At 38.8% G+C, this 16,440-nt stretch overlaps 1 protein-coding gene across 3 annotated transcripts in view; it reads left to right on the top strand.

The window, feature by feature from the left end:
* The window catches only part of SWAP70 (switching B cell complex subunit SWAP70), a 144,450-nt gene that overhangs the window by 109,570 nt on the left and 18,440 nt on the right, over positions 1-16,440 (top strand). For 2 of the 3 annotated variants that reach the window (XM_061440820.1, XM_061440819.1), the window contains 3 exons: positions 11,256-11,483; positions 13,020-13,166; positions 14,275-14,383. In XM_061440820.1, coding sequence (XP_061296804.1) covers positions 11,256-11,483; positions 13,020-13,166; positions 14,275-14,383 — 484 coding nt within the window. The remainder of the gene's footprint in view (positions 1-11,255; positions 11,484-13,019; positions 13,167-14,274; positions 14,384-16,440) is intronic. The other variant, XM_061440821.1, reaches the window with a different exon arrangement.

Here is a 16,440-nt window from a genome sequence, read left to right as displayed (position 1 = left end):
TCAGTATAAGTCACAACATAATTTTCTGCCTACTTAGATGTTGGCAAACCATAAGAACTAGCTGAAGGATACTATATGGGAAACACACAGGATCCAGAATGGTATTCCCAAGGCTCATTTATGTGAGGAAATACTACTCCTGTGTCAAAGTCAAGGATGGAGACTTTTTTTAAACCATACTTTACAAAAGAAATTAAAAAGGACATTTGCTTGTTTTGTTGTGGATTCTTTTCCCTGAGCTTCCAAAGGTGGGGAGAGGAGCAGGGAATGCAAGAGTAAGGCTCTGTGCTGTCTTATTGCCCTAAAAATGATACATATAATATATGCTTATTACAGTTGTAAATTTAGAAAAGACTAATAATATCAGATTAATCAACTGTAGTCTTCCCCTTAAAAAAAGTCATCTGTAATCCTCTAACATTGGACAATGTTATTTAACCTCTTGAATTTTAATTTCCTCATCTATAAATCGGAGAAGGCAATGACAACCCACTCCAGTACTCTTGGCTGGAAAATCCCATGGACAGAGGAACCTGGTAGGCTGCAGTCAATGGGGTCGCAGAGAGTCAAACACAACTGAGTGACTTCATTTTCACTTTCATGCAATGGAGAAGGAAATGGCAACCCACTCCAGTGTTCTTGCCTGGAGAATCCCAGGGATGGTGGAGTCTGGTGGGCTGCCATCTATGGGGTCGCACAGAGTCGGACAAGACTGAAGCGACTTAGCAGCAGCAGCAGCAGCAGCATCTATAAAATAGAGCTCTTAAAAATGTTTATTCTAAGAGTTGTGAGGCTTCATATTTAAAGAACTTAGTTCAGTAAGTGAAACAAGTCAGAGAAAGATGGATACATATGATTTCATGCATATGTGAAATATAAACAAACAAAATAACCAAACCAAACAAAAACATGTAGATGCAGGGAACAGAGTAGTGGTTATCAGAGGGGTAGTGGGGGTAGGGCTGGTAAAATGAATAAAGAGGGTCAACTGTATTGTGATGGATGGAAACTAAATTTTTGGTGGCGAGAACACTGTAGTGCATTTAGACGTAGAAATACAATGTTGTATATAAGAAACTTATGTAATGTTATAAACCAGTGTTACCTCAATTAAAAAATCTAAAATTAAAAAAATAATAATTGTGACTAGGGGAAAAAATAAAGGAGTTAGCTCAGTGCCTAGCATGTGATATGTATTCAGTAAATATGTTAGGTCCTGTGACTAATATTATTGCATACATTTTTGCACACTAGTCTGCTTCTTTCTTTCCACAGTGTCAGCAGTGGAATTCTAAGTCCTAAAAAATGCATACTTTTAGGGTATTAGATAAACGAAGCAGAACTGCCCCTTCAGAAAGGCTATACCAATTTGTATACCCACCACTAGTGATCAAGCATGCCCATTATTATCCAGTCTGTCAGCATGGAGTTTGGTCTGCGATTTATTTCTGTGATTCATGTTCATGTTAGGAAAATCTGTTTAAAAGTCTATACCGCAATATTTTTTCAAATCAGCAAGTATTTATTGACTGGCAACAATAAATGAGGCAATAAGAGGAATCTGAAGTGAAAAAGATGACTTCCTGCCTTCAAGAAATTTGCAGTCTGCTCAAGGAAAAGAAAGTCAAGTGTAATTCAAAGCAAAATAGACAACCTGTTATAAGAGAGAACAAATACCATGTAACTACAGAGAAGGGAAAGATTTATTCCAGTTTGGGAGAAGTCAGGGATCAGGGAAGTCTTTTTAAGAGAGGCAATAGAATGTAGTGGTTAAAAGCAGCATCTTAAACTTTTTCAGTGAAGGCCAGACAGAAAATATTTGAGACTTTGTGGGCTTTCTGGCTGTATTGTCTGTGTTGTAGCTACTCAGCTCTGCTGTTAATAGCATGAAAGCAGCCACAAGACAGTATGTTGCTTCAATAAAACTTTTATTTATGGATGTTGAAATTTGAATTTCATATAATTTTCATGGACCATGAAGTATTATTATACTTTTGATTCCCACCCCTCCCCCGCCCCAACCACTTAAAAATGTGAAAACTGTTCTTAGAGCAAGGGTGTATAAAAACAGGTTGAGAGTCAGATTTGGCTGGTAGGGTAGATTTGACTCATGGGCTGTAATTTGGTGTTCCCTGGTTAAGAGCAGAGATCTGGAGTCAGATGTCTTGGATTTGAATTCTAGCTTTATCACTGCTTACTAGCGGTGTGACCTTGGGCAATTTATTTAATTTTTGCTACAGTTTCCACCACTGTAAACTAAGACTAATGCTACTATCTACCTCCTGCTATTTTTGTGATGATGAAATGAGAAGAACGCCTGGCTCTTAGGAAGTGCTCATTAAGTGTTAGCTGTTATATTTAGGGGGAAATAGCACTTATGCTGGATCTTAAAAGATGGAAGAGTTTTGACTAATGGAAAAAGCAAAGGAGAATACTTCTGGATGGAAGGGACAGAGGGCGAGGTCATGTAAGGCAGGAAAGCAAAGGAAGAGCATGTCTGAAATGAGTGAGGTATCTCACTTGGCAAATTGCCAGCCTTCAAAGCAGCTGGACTTACTGATTTAAGCCAGAAAGGTAATTTTAAAAATGTTGGGTAGCTTATAGAATGGCTAGTATGGCTGAAAACCAGATGTGGAGGCTGTGTAGTGAGGAACCACAGGGAAACTGTGTTGTACTGTGGAATATCTCTGGCTCTGCATGCTGCTGCCCAGGAACTCAGATCTTCTTGCAGCTGTTCTTGCTACCACAGAGAGCTTTCTATGCCTACTTCCTAATCACAGGGCATGATGCATCTGATTGTTATGATCTAGGTCAGGTGCCATGAACTAGTTGCCGAGAAGGCTTGAAAAGGGTCCATTTGTGTTTAGCTTCCACATTGGGAATTCCTCAGACATAAGGGGGTTAGCATTGATTTCATCAATGTGCTTGCTAGCTTCTCCCACTCTGGACTGGTCTGTTTACCTGGTCATTCTTTTGGTCATGGTCAAGATTAGACTCTGGGGTCAGTCACTTCAGTGCGCAGCCTACTGGTTTTTTCCAAAGAGTGAGAGTTGAGATTTGGAATTTCAGTATGCCCTAGACAACCTCCATTTGTGACCCTAGAGAACAGAAGTACCTGAAACATGTCATTTTGAAGACTACTCATTTAGGGTTTTACTTTGAACTTTCCTCACTAATAAGGTTAATAATGAAATGATACTCCCAACAATAACTATTGCTACTAAGCCCCTGTAGAGATAAAAGTAGATCAGTGATAAGAGCTTTTGTGCACTATTTTTAGTTCATAGAATGAATGAATGACTGATTCATGCCCAGAGCTTAATTATGTGAGGGTTTGGTGGCTGTCACTCTGATCTTTTGTGTGTCTTCACTGGTTTTCATGGTCAGAAAGAGGCAGACCTGCTATATGTAAGCCAAGTTTTACTGGCTTCTGTCAGGGAGCTGGTAGAGAGAGTTATTTTAAAAAATTAATAGCATCCTTTCCCTATAAAACCAGACCACCTTACTTGCCTCCTAAGAAATCTGTATGCAGGTCAAGAAGCAGCTTAGAACTGGACATGGAACAAAAAGATTGGTTCAAAATTGGGAAAGGAGTACGTTAAGGCTGTATGTTGTCACGCTGCTCATTTAACTTATATGTACAGTACGTCATGCAAAATGATGGGCTGAATGAATCACAAGTTAGAATCAAGATTGCAGGGAGAAATATCAATAACCTCAGATATGCAGACACCACCTCCCTTATGGCAGAAAGCAAAGAGGAACTAAAGAGCCTGTTGATGAAAGTGAAAGAGGAGAGTGAAAGAGCTGGCTTAAAGCTCAACACTCAGAAAACTAAGATCATGGCATCCAGTCCTATCACTTCATGGCAAATCGATAAGGAAACAATGGAAACAGTGACAGACTTTATTTTCTTAGGCTCCAAAATACTGCAGGTGGTGACTGCAGCCATGAAATTAAAAGATGCTTGCTCCTTGTAAGAAAAGCTATGACCAACCTAGACAGCATATTAAACAGCAGAGACATTACTTTGCCAACAAAGGTCCATCTAGTCAAAGCTATGGTTTTTCCAACAGTCATGTAAGGATGTGAGAGTTGGACCATAAAGCTGAGTGCCAAAGAACTGATGCTTCTGAACTGTGGTGTTAGAGAAGACTCTTGAGAGTCCCTTGGACAACAGGGAAATAAAACCAGTCAATCCTAAAGGAAATCAGTCCTGAATATTCATTGGAAAGACTGATGCTGAAGCTGAAGCTCCAATACTTTGGCCAGCTGATGTGAAGAACTGACTCATTGGATTAAGACCCTGGTGCTGGGAAAGATTGAAGGCTGGAGAAGGGGACAACAGAGGATAAAATGGTTGGATGGTATCACCAATTCAATGGACATGAGTTTGATCAAGCTCAGGGAGTTGGTGATGGACAGGAAAGCCTGGCGTGCTGTACTCCATGGGGTCACAAAGAGTCGGATACGACTGAGTGACTGAAGTGAACTTTCCCTATAAATAGCATCTTTCCCCTGGTAGCTCAGACAGTAAAGAATCTGCCTGCAATGCAGGAGACCTGGGTTTGATCCCTGGGTTGGGAAGATCCCCCAGAGAAATGAATGGCAACCCACTCCAGTATTCTTGCCTGGAGAATTCCATGGATAAAGAAACCTGGTGGGCTATGGTCTATGGGCTCACAGAGAGTTGGACATGACTAAATGACTAACACTTTCACTTTCCCTGTAAAATATCTGTTAATTACAGAAATGTTAGATTCTTATTCTACTTATTTCTACAAATAAGTATAAAGAACTTTCTTTCTATAGTTCTGTAGTTCTGCCACTGAAAGAAAACCAAGGTTAGCATTTGGAGATTCTTTTTATATTTTTTCTATTCATGACTTAAAAAAAAATACAGTGTAATTGTACAATATATAAAATTTTCCCTGCTCTTTTTTTTCAGTTAACATTATGCTGTAAACATGTCATTGAAAATTAATGTAATTTTAATAACTAAAAAAGGGAGGGATTAGGTGCTGGGCAATAAAAATGAATGACACATGTCCTTTTTAACTGGAGCATGATGGACATGCAGGGACAGAGATAACTTTCAAGTCTGGGCAACTGGGAGGAAATACAGTGTAGTTGTTTAAAGCCTTATCTTTCAGATCAGACTGCCTGATTTAAATCCCTGCTTGACCACCTTTTGGCTCTGTGACTGTGAACAGATTACTTAGTCTCCCTGTTTGGGTTTCCCCATCTGGAAAATGGGGATCATTGCTTCCTTCACCGGACACTTGTGAGGACTAAAATAGTTGATGTATGTGAAGCATTGGTGATGAACTATTTGGGGTGTGATGTATGGTGACGGTTTGGTACAGTTGGCATTTTGAGGGGATCATCCTTGTGGAACAGCCTTGTTTCAACTGGAAGAGTACGTTCAGAGCCGTGAGAGGCCAGGGCTGGAGACAGAGACAGGGAAGCCGTGGGAGTCGGTTAGGTCAGGAAGAAAGAGACGGTAGTGGGAGAAGCGAGGGCCGAGGACAGAACCACGGGTATGTTTCTGTAGCCGGGGAAGGAAGTAGATTTGGTAAAGGAAGTTTAATAGTCTGTCAGGTAGGAGAACTGAGAGAGTGTTGAGTCATGGGTGCCAAAGGAAAAAAAAGTTCTAAGAAGCAGAAAAGTAGTTCCTAGCATTAGGTGCTATAGAAAAATTAGAGGGTGATGAATGAGAAGTTGTCCTTGGATTTAACAATTAGGTTGTCATTGATAAGCAAGGAGAAAGCAAAGTTCACTATAGTGGTGGCAACAGTTTTTCAGTGTTTAATAATAATAATGTAATTGTGCACATATGTTAAAGGGGAAATTAAAACATGTTATGGAATTTTTGTCCATGAAAATTATCTTAATACAGAAACATATGGAAGGGAATAGAATGTTGATAGATGTAGATATGCCAATGGTATTTTTAAACCTAGCTGCTGCTTGGAAAAATTATGATAATAAAATCTCCATTATTGTCGTTTAAGACATTTTGTTGTTTCATTCTGGATTTTCTTTGGAACTGGAGATGTAGTGGGTCTCTTACCCATGATCTTTTGGTTCTTTCCATCACCAAAATATACATGGTGGACTTGAAAGTGACCTTAGAATTAGAAATTACTTTGTAGGGAGATTTACCATATTCCTTGAAGCAGCTCTGACTTGATGTGGGAGGACTTGTCATTGGCTTTAAGTCGTCACTGAGTCACAGGCTGTGGAGGGAGCCGTCAGCACCAGCTTCCTGACTGCCCTGCCTAAGACACTCAAAAGATTTCTGCTTTGGGTGGCCTGAAAAACTGGGACTCACAGAAGACTTGAGGTGGGCCATGAGTTTTATTTTTTATTTTTCTGCACCCAGAGCCCAGCCAAGACTCCACAGCTTGCTTGTTTTCCTCTTTGCAGGCTGACAAGAGTGTCTTGGTCCTCTCCTAAACAAGTTAGTCTCATTTGAGAAGGGAACCCCAGGCAGCATACCTTCTTCTGTCAGTTTGGACTTACTCTGTTGTTTTGATGTCCTTAGCTCCCTCACCGTTCTTCTGATTAGAAGTAGAATTAGAGTGAGTTCTACAGATTACTCCTCTGTGGCCAGGAGTACTTGTGTGGGGAAGGAAAGGATCATTAAAACAGATTTGTGTGAAATAGCTTTGTCTGAATGCTGAACCAGCCTCCTAAGGTTTAAAATATGGTCTTGTGTTTATTTAGCTCTTAGCACATCTCCTGGCCTTTGCTCAAGCAATGCAAATTCAAGGTTGCTCATTTTGTGAAAAACAGTGGAGTTATTGCTTAAGGTTCCATTCTCTGTTAGATTTTGCTTCCTTCCTAAGTATTTATTAAAATACTTTTATGGTACTAAGTATTAAAAAAAACTGTATTTGGAACTAGTTTTAGGCTTACAGATTTTAATTAAGTGTGAAAACATACACATTTAAAGTAAAATTGAAGTATAATGTCTTAATTTGTCACGTATGAATTTGATTTGTAATATTACCAGTTGATTTTATGCTTTATAAATTTAAAGTAATCTTTATGTTTCCAATAAGTCATTTATCATAATGATCATTTGCTTTTAAGTCCAAAATGTTTTTAAGTGAGATTTTATTCTCCGCCTTTGATTAATACTGTATTAGACATAAGTAACAGTAGTAGTTATATGAATAACATAAGTGGTATAGATAAATTTGCTTTTGATTCAGATTCCCATCACCCAGAAAGTAGTATCAAGAACATTGAATAAACAAGTGACTTACTTCACTAAAGTCCAGAACTAGCGTGTCCCCATTTGAGATGGTTCCGAAATTTTTGTCAAATGGTTTTCCTGGAAATGTGTGTGTGTGAAGTATAGTTTTTATGTTAGTATTCATTTCCCACTGAGCCGAGAAGAAAACAGGATGTGTCTGTTGCTTATTTGGAAGAATTGCCTTCATGCAGTTAAATCTCAAACCTGAAAGAGTTTTAAGAGATCCTCAGTGAAGTAAAATCTGAATTAAGTCAGTAAAGACCCTCGTTAATGATTACAAGGAAAGAACTTTTAACAAAGAAGTTTCAGAGCCAGAGGCCTCAAAAATCACATGCAGCTTGAAAGTTTATTCTTTGTTATTTTTGGTGCAACTTGCCTTGGAAGGAGGAAGTAAGCTGCTTCCTGAAACTGAATGAGCTCTTAGAATTGGTGCAGGCCACTCAGACTAACACAGCAACACGTGATTTATTATTTAGTATGATCGAATAGTTGAGAATGGGAATGTTTGTCTCTCCTTGGCCCAATATAATGAACTAAGAGGTTCTTAAGTTACTTGGTTGTGAGAAGTATGTGATTGTGCTCAAAGTCAACAGGAAATGAATCTAGATTAGTTACCTGGCGCAGTCACTGGGAATGCAGAGCACAAACTGGGCCCTGATGACAAACTCTGAAGGGCTGGGGAGGGCATGTTCAGAAAGGTTCACGAGGAACCTGGAGAGCTGCCTCTAGAAGAGCTCAGTTTGCTGCAGACAGGAAACACTGTAAAAGACATTCCAATAAACTAGAGGAATTGAAGCTCCAATATACAAGAGGAACTGAGGGGCACAGGGTCATTCCCCGCTGTTTCCTGACTTGCACTAATGGTCAGTCAGATGCACTGTCTTGTCACACCCACTTTTTGTCATCCTGTCCATACATGTGGCCACACCCACAGCCTCACTACTGAAACTTCTAGGAGTGCCTATACAGCTTTTATCCCAAGTTGTGATCAGGCAGCATGGGCCCTCTTTCTGCTGCCTTAGGGAGATTGAATTTCTGTGCATGAGAACGCCTCTGAGTTACTTTACTTTGGTCAATTGTTTATATAATTAAGTTTTTCTTTCTTGTGCCTTATTGCTTTACATTTTTTTTCCCCTTCTCTTTTCTATCCTGTTCTCTCTGTCCCTCTTCCCTTTTTTCTTCTTGATTTCCTTTTCTCTCTTTTTCCACTTCCTGTCCCTGTTACTTCTTTTTAAAGGCCAAGAACTTACCTGGTGGTCAGGTGGTTAAGAACTCTCCTGCCAGTGCAGGGGATATGGGTTCAATCCCTAGCCTGGGAAGGTCCCACATACTGAGGGGACCTAAGCCCCTGTGTCACAACCTGCATGGCACAACTACTGAAGGCCATGTACCCTAGAGCCTGTGCTCTGTAGCGAGAAGCCACCACAGTGAGAAGCCCTCACACTGCAGCTGGAGAGTAGCTCCTGCTTGCTGCAAGTAGAGAAAGCCCATGTGTGGCAACAAAGACTCAGCACAGGCAAAAATAATTTTTTTAAAAAACCAAGAAAATAATATCTGTTAAACTTAACAGCAGATGCACAAGCTTAACAGGTGCATCTCCAACAAGAGAAAGGAAAGACCTGAGTGTGTTTTTCTCCAGCGAGTAAACATTTGTTGAACACCCCACTGTATGCTAGATTTAGGGTATTAGATAATCTGCATACTGGAGGAGCTTATAATATCTCATCAAATTACATCAGTAGAGCTCTTCATATTTTTTGACCTTGTGATGTTTTGTGAGTGTGTATTTCTTTGCAAACATGTTTTTCCTATTGTTCACATTCTTTTCCTATTAAAGTATGTTATTTCACAAACAACATTATAACCAAATTGGAATTGCAAAGAAGAGAAAGAAATTAATTCATAATCCTATCTGTAACAAAATTGACTGTAATATTTTTCTCTAGTATTTGTCAGAATATTGACATAATCTTTATGCAGTGGAAATCATAGGTAAATTTAATTTTGCATTCTTCCTCATTCTGTGTTATTTCATGAATGCTTTCTTAAATGTCATTTGAAATGGTGCAGTACAGAAGGAAGTAGCATTGATTGAGTACCTGTTATGCCAGACATTGTGCATAATGTTCTATTTTTGTCCCATTTTATCCCCATGGGAGTCCTATATGATAAGTTTTATTATACCCATTTCTTTGATGAGAAAATTGAGGTTTAGCTTGGTTTATTTCCATTTCATTAACTGAGCTCTACTACATCTGTGTACGATGCTGAGTTCTGGAGATTCAAAGATGAGTGGGACATTGTCCCTCCTATAAGGAGTTCAAAAAATCAGCAAGGGGCAGCATTTGAATATAGAGATACTTTCTGTACAGTATACCGAGTTCAGAAGAGGAACACCTGACCTGGGTCAGAGCACTTGAACCAGAGCAGTGCTTCTCAGACTTTAATATGCATAGGGAAGTACCTGGGGTTCGTGTTAAAATGCAGATCCTGATTTGCAGGTCTTTGGTGGGATATGACTGAGTAGAGAAATGGGGAAAGGTAATCTCAACAGGACAGCATGGGGCAAGGCATAGAAGCATGAAAAAGTGTGTTACATGGGTAAACTACTTATAATTTTCCACAGGTGTTGGCTGACTACAGTTTACTGGCTGAATTCAGTGCACAGCCTGGTTTTATGTAGCCCCTGTGCTAAGATAGTTTTTACATTTTTAAAGGGTTGTTAAAAAGGAAAACCCAAAACAAAGAAAAACATATAGCAGAGATGTATAAAGTCTTAAATATTAACTAGCAGCTAGCTCTAGCCCTTTATAGAGCTTGTGTGGGATCAGTGTTGATGGTGGTGTTGGTGGGGTGTAAAATCTGCAGTGAGGCATCGTGGAGAAAATGTTAGAGACAGTACTCGGGGGGGTGAGTGACCACAGGGGACACAGAGGAGTTTGCCTTTATCTTTGAGGTGATAGGGAGCCAGGCAGAGTTTAAAGAGGGGAAATGAAAACAGTAGGATTTTGTCACTGATCTTGATGTAAAGGAGTGGGGCATGGTTTGTCGTCCTGGCATGGGTGAATGGTGTTGTTCACAACTGAAGTCCATAATTGGAGGAGAAGCCATTTGAAAGGTAGAGATGATTCATTCATATTTGGATATGTTGAGTTTGAGAGAGCACTGTGGGATACCCAGGCTTTCCAGAAGATAAGAGACATCAGTTGTAATTCAGTATTACTGCCTCACAGTGGGTTTTTTTTGAACTGTTACTATTTTATTTACATTTTTAAAGTACTTTTCATGTCATGTGCACATCCATTCATTGTGCGCTCATTCATCAGAAAAAAATGGCTATTGGACAGCAGGAGTCTTGTGATCCCTTTCATGCCAATGTTGTGTGTGTGTAGAGCTTTTTGGAGGGATGAGCGCAGTATTTTCTACTATTTTTGTATACAAAGCTATGTGTTTCAGAATTCAATAAACTTTTCTGGCCCAGTCTAGGAGTTCACCATTGTTTGCAACACTGTTAGAATTCTAATGAGAAGCGGCAGCATTAATTTCAAATAATTGGCTTATGTGGAAAATTTATAAATTGGTGACTAACTTGTACATACTTTGAGATGATTATTTAGTGCTTGCATATTGGTTCAGCAAAATTAGTATTCTCATATGTTGAAATCCAACAGAGTAAACGGATCACATCAGTTAGTTAGTGTATGATCATGTCTGTGTGCAGTTTGCTTTTGTTCTTTATACAAATACACTGTTAAGGGTTCCAGATTTTGATTACTTTATTCTAAGTTAGCATAGACTCAGGGGCATTTTATCCATACCCTTCTCCTTGAGGGTGTCAAGATTCTTTAAAGATACACTTGGAACTATAAAAGAATATTTCCTAAATTGACCTTTTAATTTAGTTATTTAGTGTAATAACATAGATACATACTTAAGTTTAAAAGTTTTTTTTTGTTGTTATGCAATAATACTTATTAAATTCTTTTTCTAGATTGAATACCTGCTTAAGAAACTTACAGAAGCTATGGGAGTAAGTTGGCAACAAGAACAGTTTGAAAATTATAAAATCAACTTTGATGACAGTAAAGATGGCCTTTCTGCGTGGGAACTGATTGAGCTTGTTGGAAATGGACAGTTCAGCAAAGGCATGGATCGGCAGACTGTGTCCATGGCAATTAACGAGGTTTTCAATGAGCTAATATTAGATGTGCTGAAACAGGTAAGCATCCTGTAACAGTGTTTCTCCTCACCTTTAGAATTTGACATGTTTGAAATAAAAGATTTTTATCACAAAGATGAGCCTAAGTCACTTATATTTTCACACTAATTTAGAACAGGAATAACATTTCTTATTTTCTCAGTCTTGTGTTGGGCGTACATTATAAATAATTACAGTTAAACACTGGGAAGTTACTATTTTGAAAGAACTGTTTATATGATCACATTTCTGAACGTAGTACTTTCGTGTTATGCCTTCATCTATACTCATTCATCTGAAAGATCCCATGGCACGCTCTTCAGTGAAGAAAACAGGTTGTGGAACAGCAGGTGTCTTGTAATCCCTTTCATGCAAAGTGATATGTGTGTGTAGAGCTGTCTGGAGGGATGGTGCCAAAATGTTAGGAGTGATCACTGCTGGGTTGTGGGATTTCTATGAATTTTATTTTATTCTTTTTCTTTTCTTATTATTCGACTTACTACTATAATGTTTATATGTGTTAACCTCTCTATAGGATATGTGTAATTTTTATGAAATCAGAAAAATGCCCTTCCTTTTGGGGAAAAGTGCCTTTATGTAATAAAGTTGTGTTTATCATATTAGGTTACAAAGTTTGTATTCTCAGTGCCTGCACAGCATCTGATAATATTTATGGTATACATATGCTGACATACATAGTCTGTTTAATAAACATAATGCAAATAGAATTTATATATTTTGAGTGGATCTTTCAGATGTCTTACATTATTATATTGAATAATAACTCTTACTGGTTGGTCCTTGTTTTGCCCTCTTAGGTAATGATGTTGTTTTTGCTCTTTTCTTCAGATGTAGCCTATCAATAAACTTTAATTGAGGCTTAATTTGTGTAGGTTTTTGGTGCTGTAAGAGGTTAGGAAACATGGTCTCTGAAGAGGATTTCCAGGCCCATTAGGGTGGCAGAATATAGAACTGCAGATGAACAGCCGTATGAGATGGCCTTGGTTTAAATGTCAGGAGCGAGCAAACTGAGCAAGTCATGTGATTAGAACTTAATATAATGATCACGTGATACAGCCAAAATATTATTATATATTTGATGCTGTCAGCACCTATAGATTTACTGTGTGAAATGTTAGCTATTCTTGAACAATCCTGAAGTGTTTTGGCCTGTAGTAATGTGTAGTCTTGCTGAAATAAAATCTTGGATCACACATCTTTGAGGCTGACATATGGGAAGAAAATACAAGCCTAGTAAGTGTGAGCCTAAAAGCTATACTTAGAAGCTAGGATCCTAACAACTGGTCATTTTCTGCTCCTGATTTCATCCTCCAGAATCCTGAGAGAGCAGGTAGAGAGGTGCGCTGGTGCCAGAGGGTGATTGTCTGAGAAGGCATGCTTGGCCAGGTTTACTGACACCGTTTAGCATTTTCAATAATGGAGGTCTAGATTTACTGAGAATCACAGTTAGGGTGTGTGTGTGTGTGTTAAAAGGAAGAGATACCAGCTCTTATAAGGAAAAGCACCAGCATTTATATCAGATTTAATCTTACCTAGGGTTACATGATAAAAAAAGGCCATAGACGGAAAAACTGGACTGAACGCTGGTTTGTATTAAAACCCAACATAATTTCTTATTATGTGAGCGAGGATCTGAAAGATAAGAAAGGAGACATTCTCTTGGATGAGAACTGCTGTGTGGAGGTAAGAGTCAATGGTTACCTCTTTCCAGTGCTGCCGCCTGCTGTTCAAGTAGTTTATCTTCCTTCTTCTAGACTCTAGAGCCTTAAAAATAATCTTAAAATTCACATTTCTAAAATAATATAGGCATACAGTAACTATAGTTTCTGAACCAAAAAATTACAGATACCTGACAACATTTTTTTCTAATGTGAATTTATTTTCTGTCTTGTATTCGAGAATAAAGTATAGGGATTAAATCTCATTTATTTGTATATTTAAGGAATCATTTCTTGAGTAAAATGGAGTCATAAATAAGAAAGCCAAAAAAAAATCAGTAAGACAGCGTTTGAAATCATGAGTGTATCTGAGAACCTGGGCCCTTTTTGAGTGTAATAAATAAACCAAAAGAACATGTCTTTGAATAACTGGTATGACTTTCAGAACACTTTATCACTGCTAATTCTGTAAATAGGTGAAGTCCTCAAGAACATAATGTTTTGAATTTTTAATTTATATGTGAATTATTACCACATCTGTATTTGTTGAAGAACATTTAAAATACCTAAGATCTCATTCATAAATGATAATGTGTCTTAATGGATGAAATGGTATGTATTAATAGTAAGGGTGTGCCGTGCCCAGTAAGGGGTCTTCTTAGAGTCAGCTAAACATGGAGACTCACAGGATTATGATGGACGGTGCCAGTCTGCTTATAAGGATATAGGACAAGAACCACAGCTTGCTGGCAACAACACCCCTGGTGCAAGGAAGGGAGAGACACATCTGCAGGGTGTGGGAATCACCCTGGGTGTCTATACCTGTTGGAACAGTTCCATGGGCATATTTTCCAGGATTCCTGAGAGAGACGTGTTCAGGTATAAGGTGCAATGTACAAGGGTTGCTGTGCTCAGGAAAGGCCATCGCGTGGCCCATCAAGTGGTGTTGGTTCTCCCAGTCTAGATGTCGTATATGAATCTGGGGTGGTTTTTACCATAAGTATTGTTGCCTAGAGGGCAGCATAAATAAACCAGTAATATTCATTTATAGGTACTTCTTGTATAAGTAATTAAGTTTGAATTTAAATACTTGAAAGTAAAATTTGAAAGACTAATTTTGCTTTCTGTCCTAGTCCTTGCCTGACAAAGATGGAAAGAAATGCCTTTTTCTCATAAAATGTTTCGATAAGACCTTTGAAATCAGTGCTTCAGATAAGAAGAAGAAACAAGAGTGGATTCAGGGTAAGATAATTTTTATTACTTGTCATGGTATAACTTAAGAGCACTTTCTGTTTTTCATTAACAGTCCCTTGGACGGCAAGGAGATCAAACCAGTCAATCCTAAAGGAAATTAACCTTGAGTATTCATTGGAAGGACTGGTGCTGAAGCTGAAGCTCCAGTACTTTCATGACTGATGCAAACAGCCAACTCATTGGAAAAGACCTTGATGCTGGGAAAGATTGAGGGCAGGAGGAGAAGGGGGCAACAGAGGATGAGATGGTTGGATGGCATCACTGACTCAATGGACATGAGTTTGAGCAACCTCTGGGTGATGGTGAAGGACAGGGATACCTGGCATACTGCAGTCCATGGGATCTCAAAGACTTGGACACGACTGAGTGACTGAACAACAACAGAGATGCTCGGCATTGTTCTCTATTGCCTATAGTTATTTCTGTGTGAAGCCCAGTAGCTAAAAGAAAAACAAGCTGAGAGGAGTTCCCAAAATTTTCATCAGGTTCATTTGCCTGGTGAACTTGTGGGAAAAGTACAAACTGGACCTTCTCCGTTTTATTTATTTACTCTTACTATTTCGAGAATATGAAATTTCCCCCTTTAAGGACCATGAAGAATTTTAAAGTGGCCATTTTGAGTATTTAGAAATATGTAAAACAAAAGAGGGGTTGTGCAATAGGTTTTGAATACTTCAAGTAATTTTCAAGATTTGTTACTTTCACAGGAAATCACTAGTTTCAGATATCTTGAGAATGAAAACTCATGATTTAATAACTTTTAAACTAAAATATCACTCCAGCATTAGTAAAGGTTAAAGTGAGATTTTCTCTTTAATCATGAAAGGGGATTCTCAGTGTTATATTCTTGAATCTAGGTAAAATTGTTTATTGAGAATTGTGGTCATTTTGATGTAGCTTGAGAGTTTGAGGCAAGTGTACATGGGTCTGGATCCTCTCTCCTGGGTCACTAGGAATTCTGGAGCAGCTTTCTTCTCTGGAATGGGGCTGATAGTACCTACCGCTCAGAGTTGTGAGGGTTAATAATGAGATAGTGAAGATACAGTTGCACATTTTTAAAATGACACGTCGTTGCAGGATTGTTTGTGATAGATTTATAAACACATGTCCACTGATCGGGGCGTGGTTGAGTAGATGATGGCAGCCGCGCACTGGAGGACTGATCAGTACTGTGCAGTGTGTGCTGATACGAAAGCTCTCCAGGGGAAGTAAGAGGACAGACTCAAGCTCTGAGGACAGTGTTACGCCGCCACCATGTCCGTGGAAGGTGGAAGGTGTATATATATGTTTATTTGTATTTGCTTTTAAAGTATCTCAAGAAAGATGCACAGAAACAGTTGGTGTTAGTTGGTAGTGGAGTGAAGAGCTCAGTGCTTGGGAATAGGAGTAGGACGGAGATTTCATCTCTGTCCTTTCAGGCTTTTGAATTTGAACAGTGTGAAAGTACTGGCTGTTTATTTATATTTGATTTTATTTTTAATTGGAGGATAATTGCTTTATAATGTTGCATTGGTTTCTTCTGTACAACGATGTGAATCAGCTATAAGTACACATTTATCCCCTCCTTCTGGAGCCTCCCTTCCACCACCCCCACCCTGTACTACCTATTTAGATAATGGAAACAATCAGGAAAGAAGTCAGATTTCATACAAAACTTAGATAATGTGTGTAAAGAGTGTATGTATATATATATATACACATATATTTATATATAGCAAATATTCAATATATGGTATTGGCTGTTACCACCTTGGGAAGGGAGTATATAGGGAGATGGTTTCATAAGGCATAGATGAGGGGCAGACTACCTACAGTTCAGTCGCTCAGTCGTATCTGACTCTTTGCAACTCCATGGACTGCAGCACGCCAGGCCTCCATGTCCATCACCAACTCCCAGAGCTTGCTCAAACTCATGTCCATTAAGTTGGTGACGCCATCCAACCATCTCATCTTCTGTCATCCCCTTCTCCTCCTGCCTTCAATCTTTTCCAGCATCAGGGTCTTTTCCAGTGAGTCAGTTCTTCGCATCAGGTGGTCAAAGTGTA

Source organism: Bos javanicus, chromosome 15 (assembly GCF_032452875.1).
Source record: "Bos javanicus breed banteng chromosome 15, ARS-OSU_banteng_1.0, whole genome shotgun sequence".
In the NCBI taxonomy this organism is placed as follows: Eukaryota; Metazoa; Chordata; class Mammalia; order Artiodactyla; family Bovidae; genus Bos; species Bos javanicus.
This window is presented reverse-complemented; position numbering and strand designations above follow the sequence as displayed.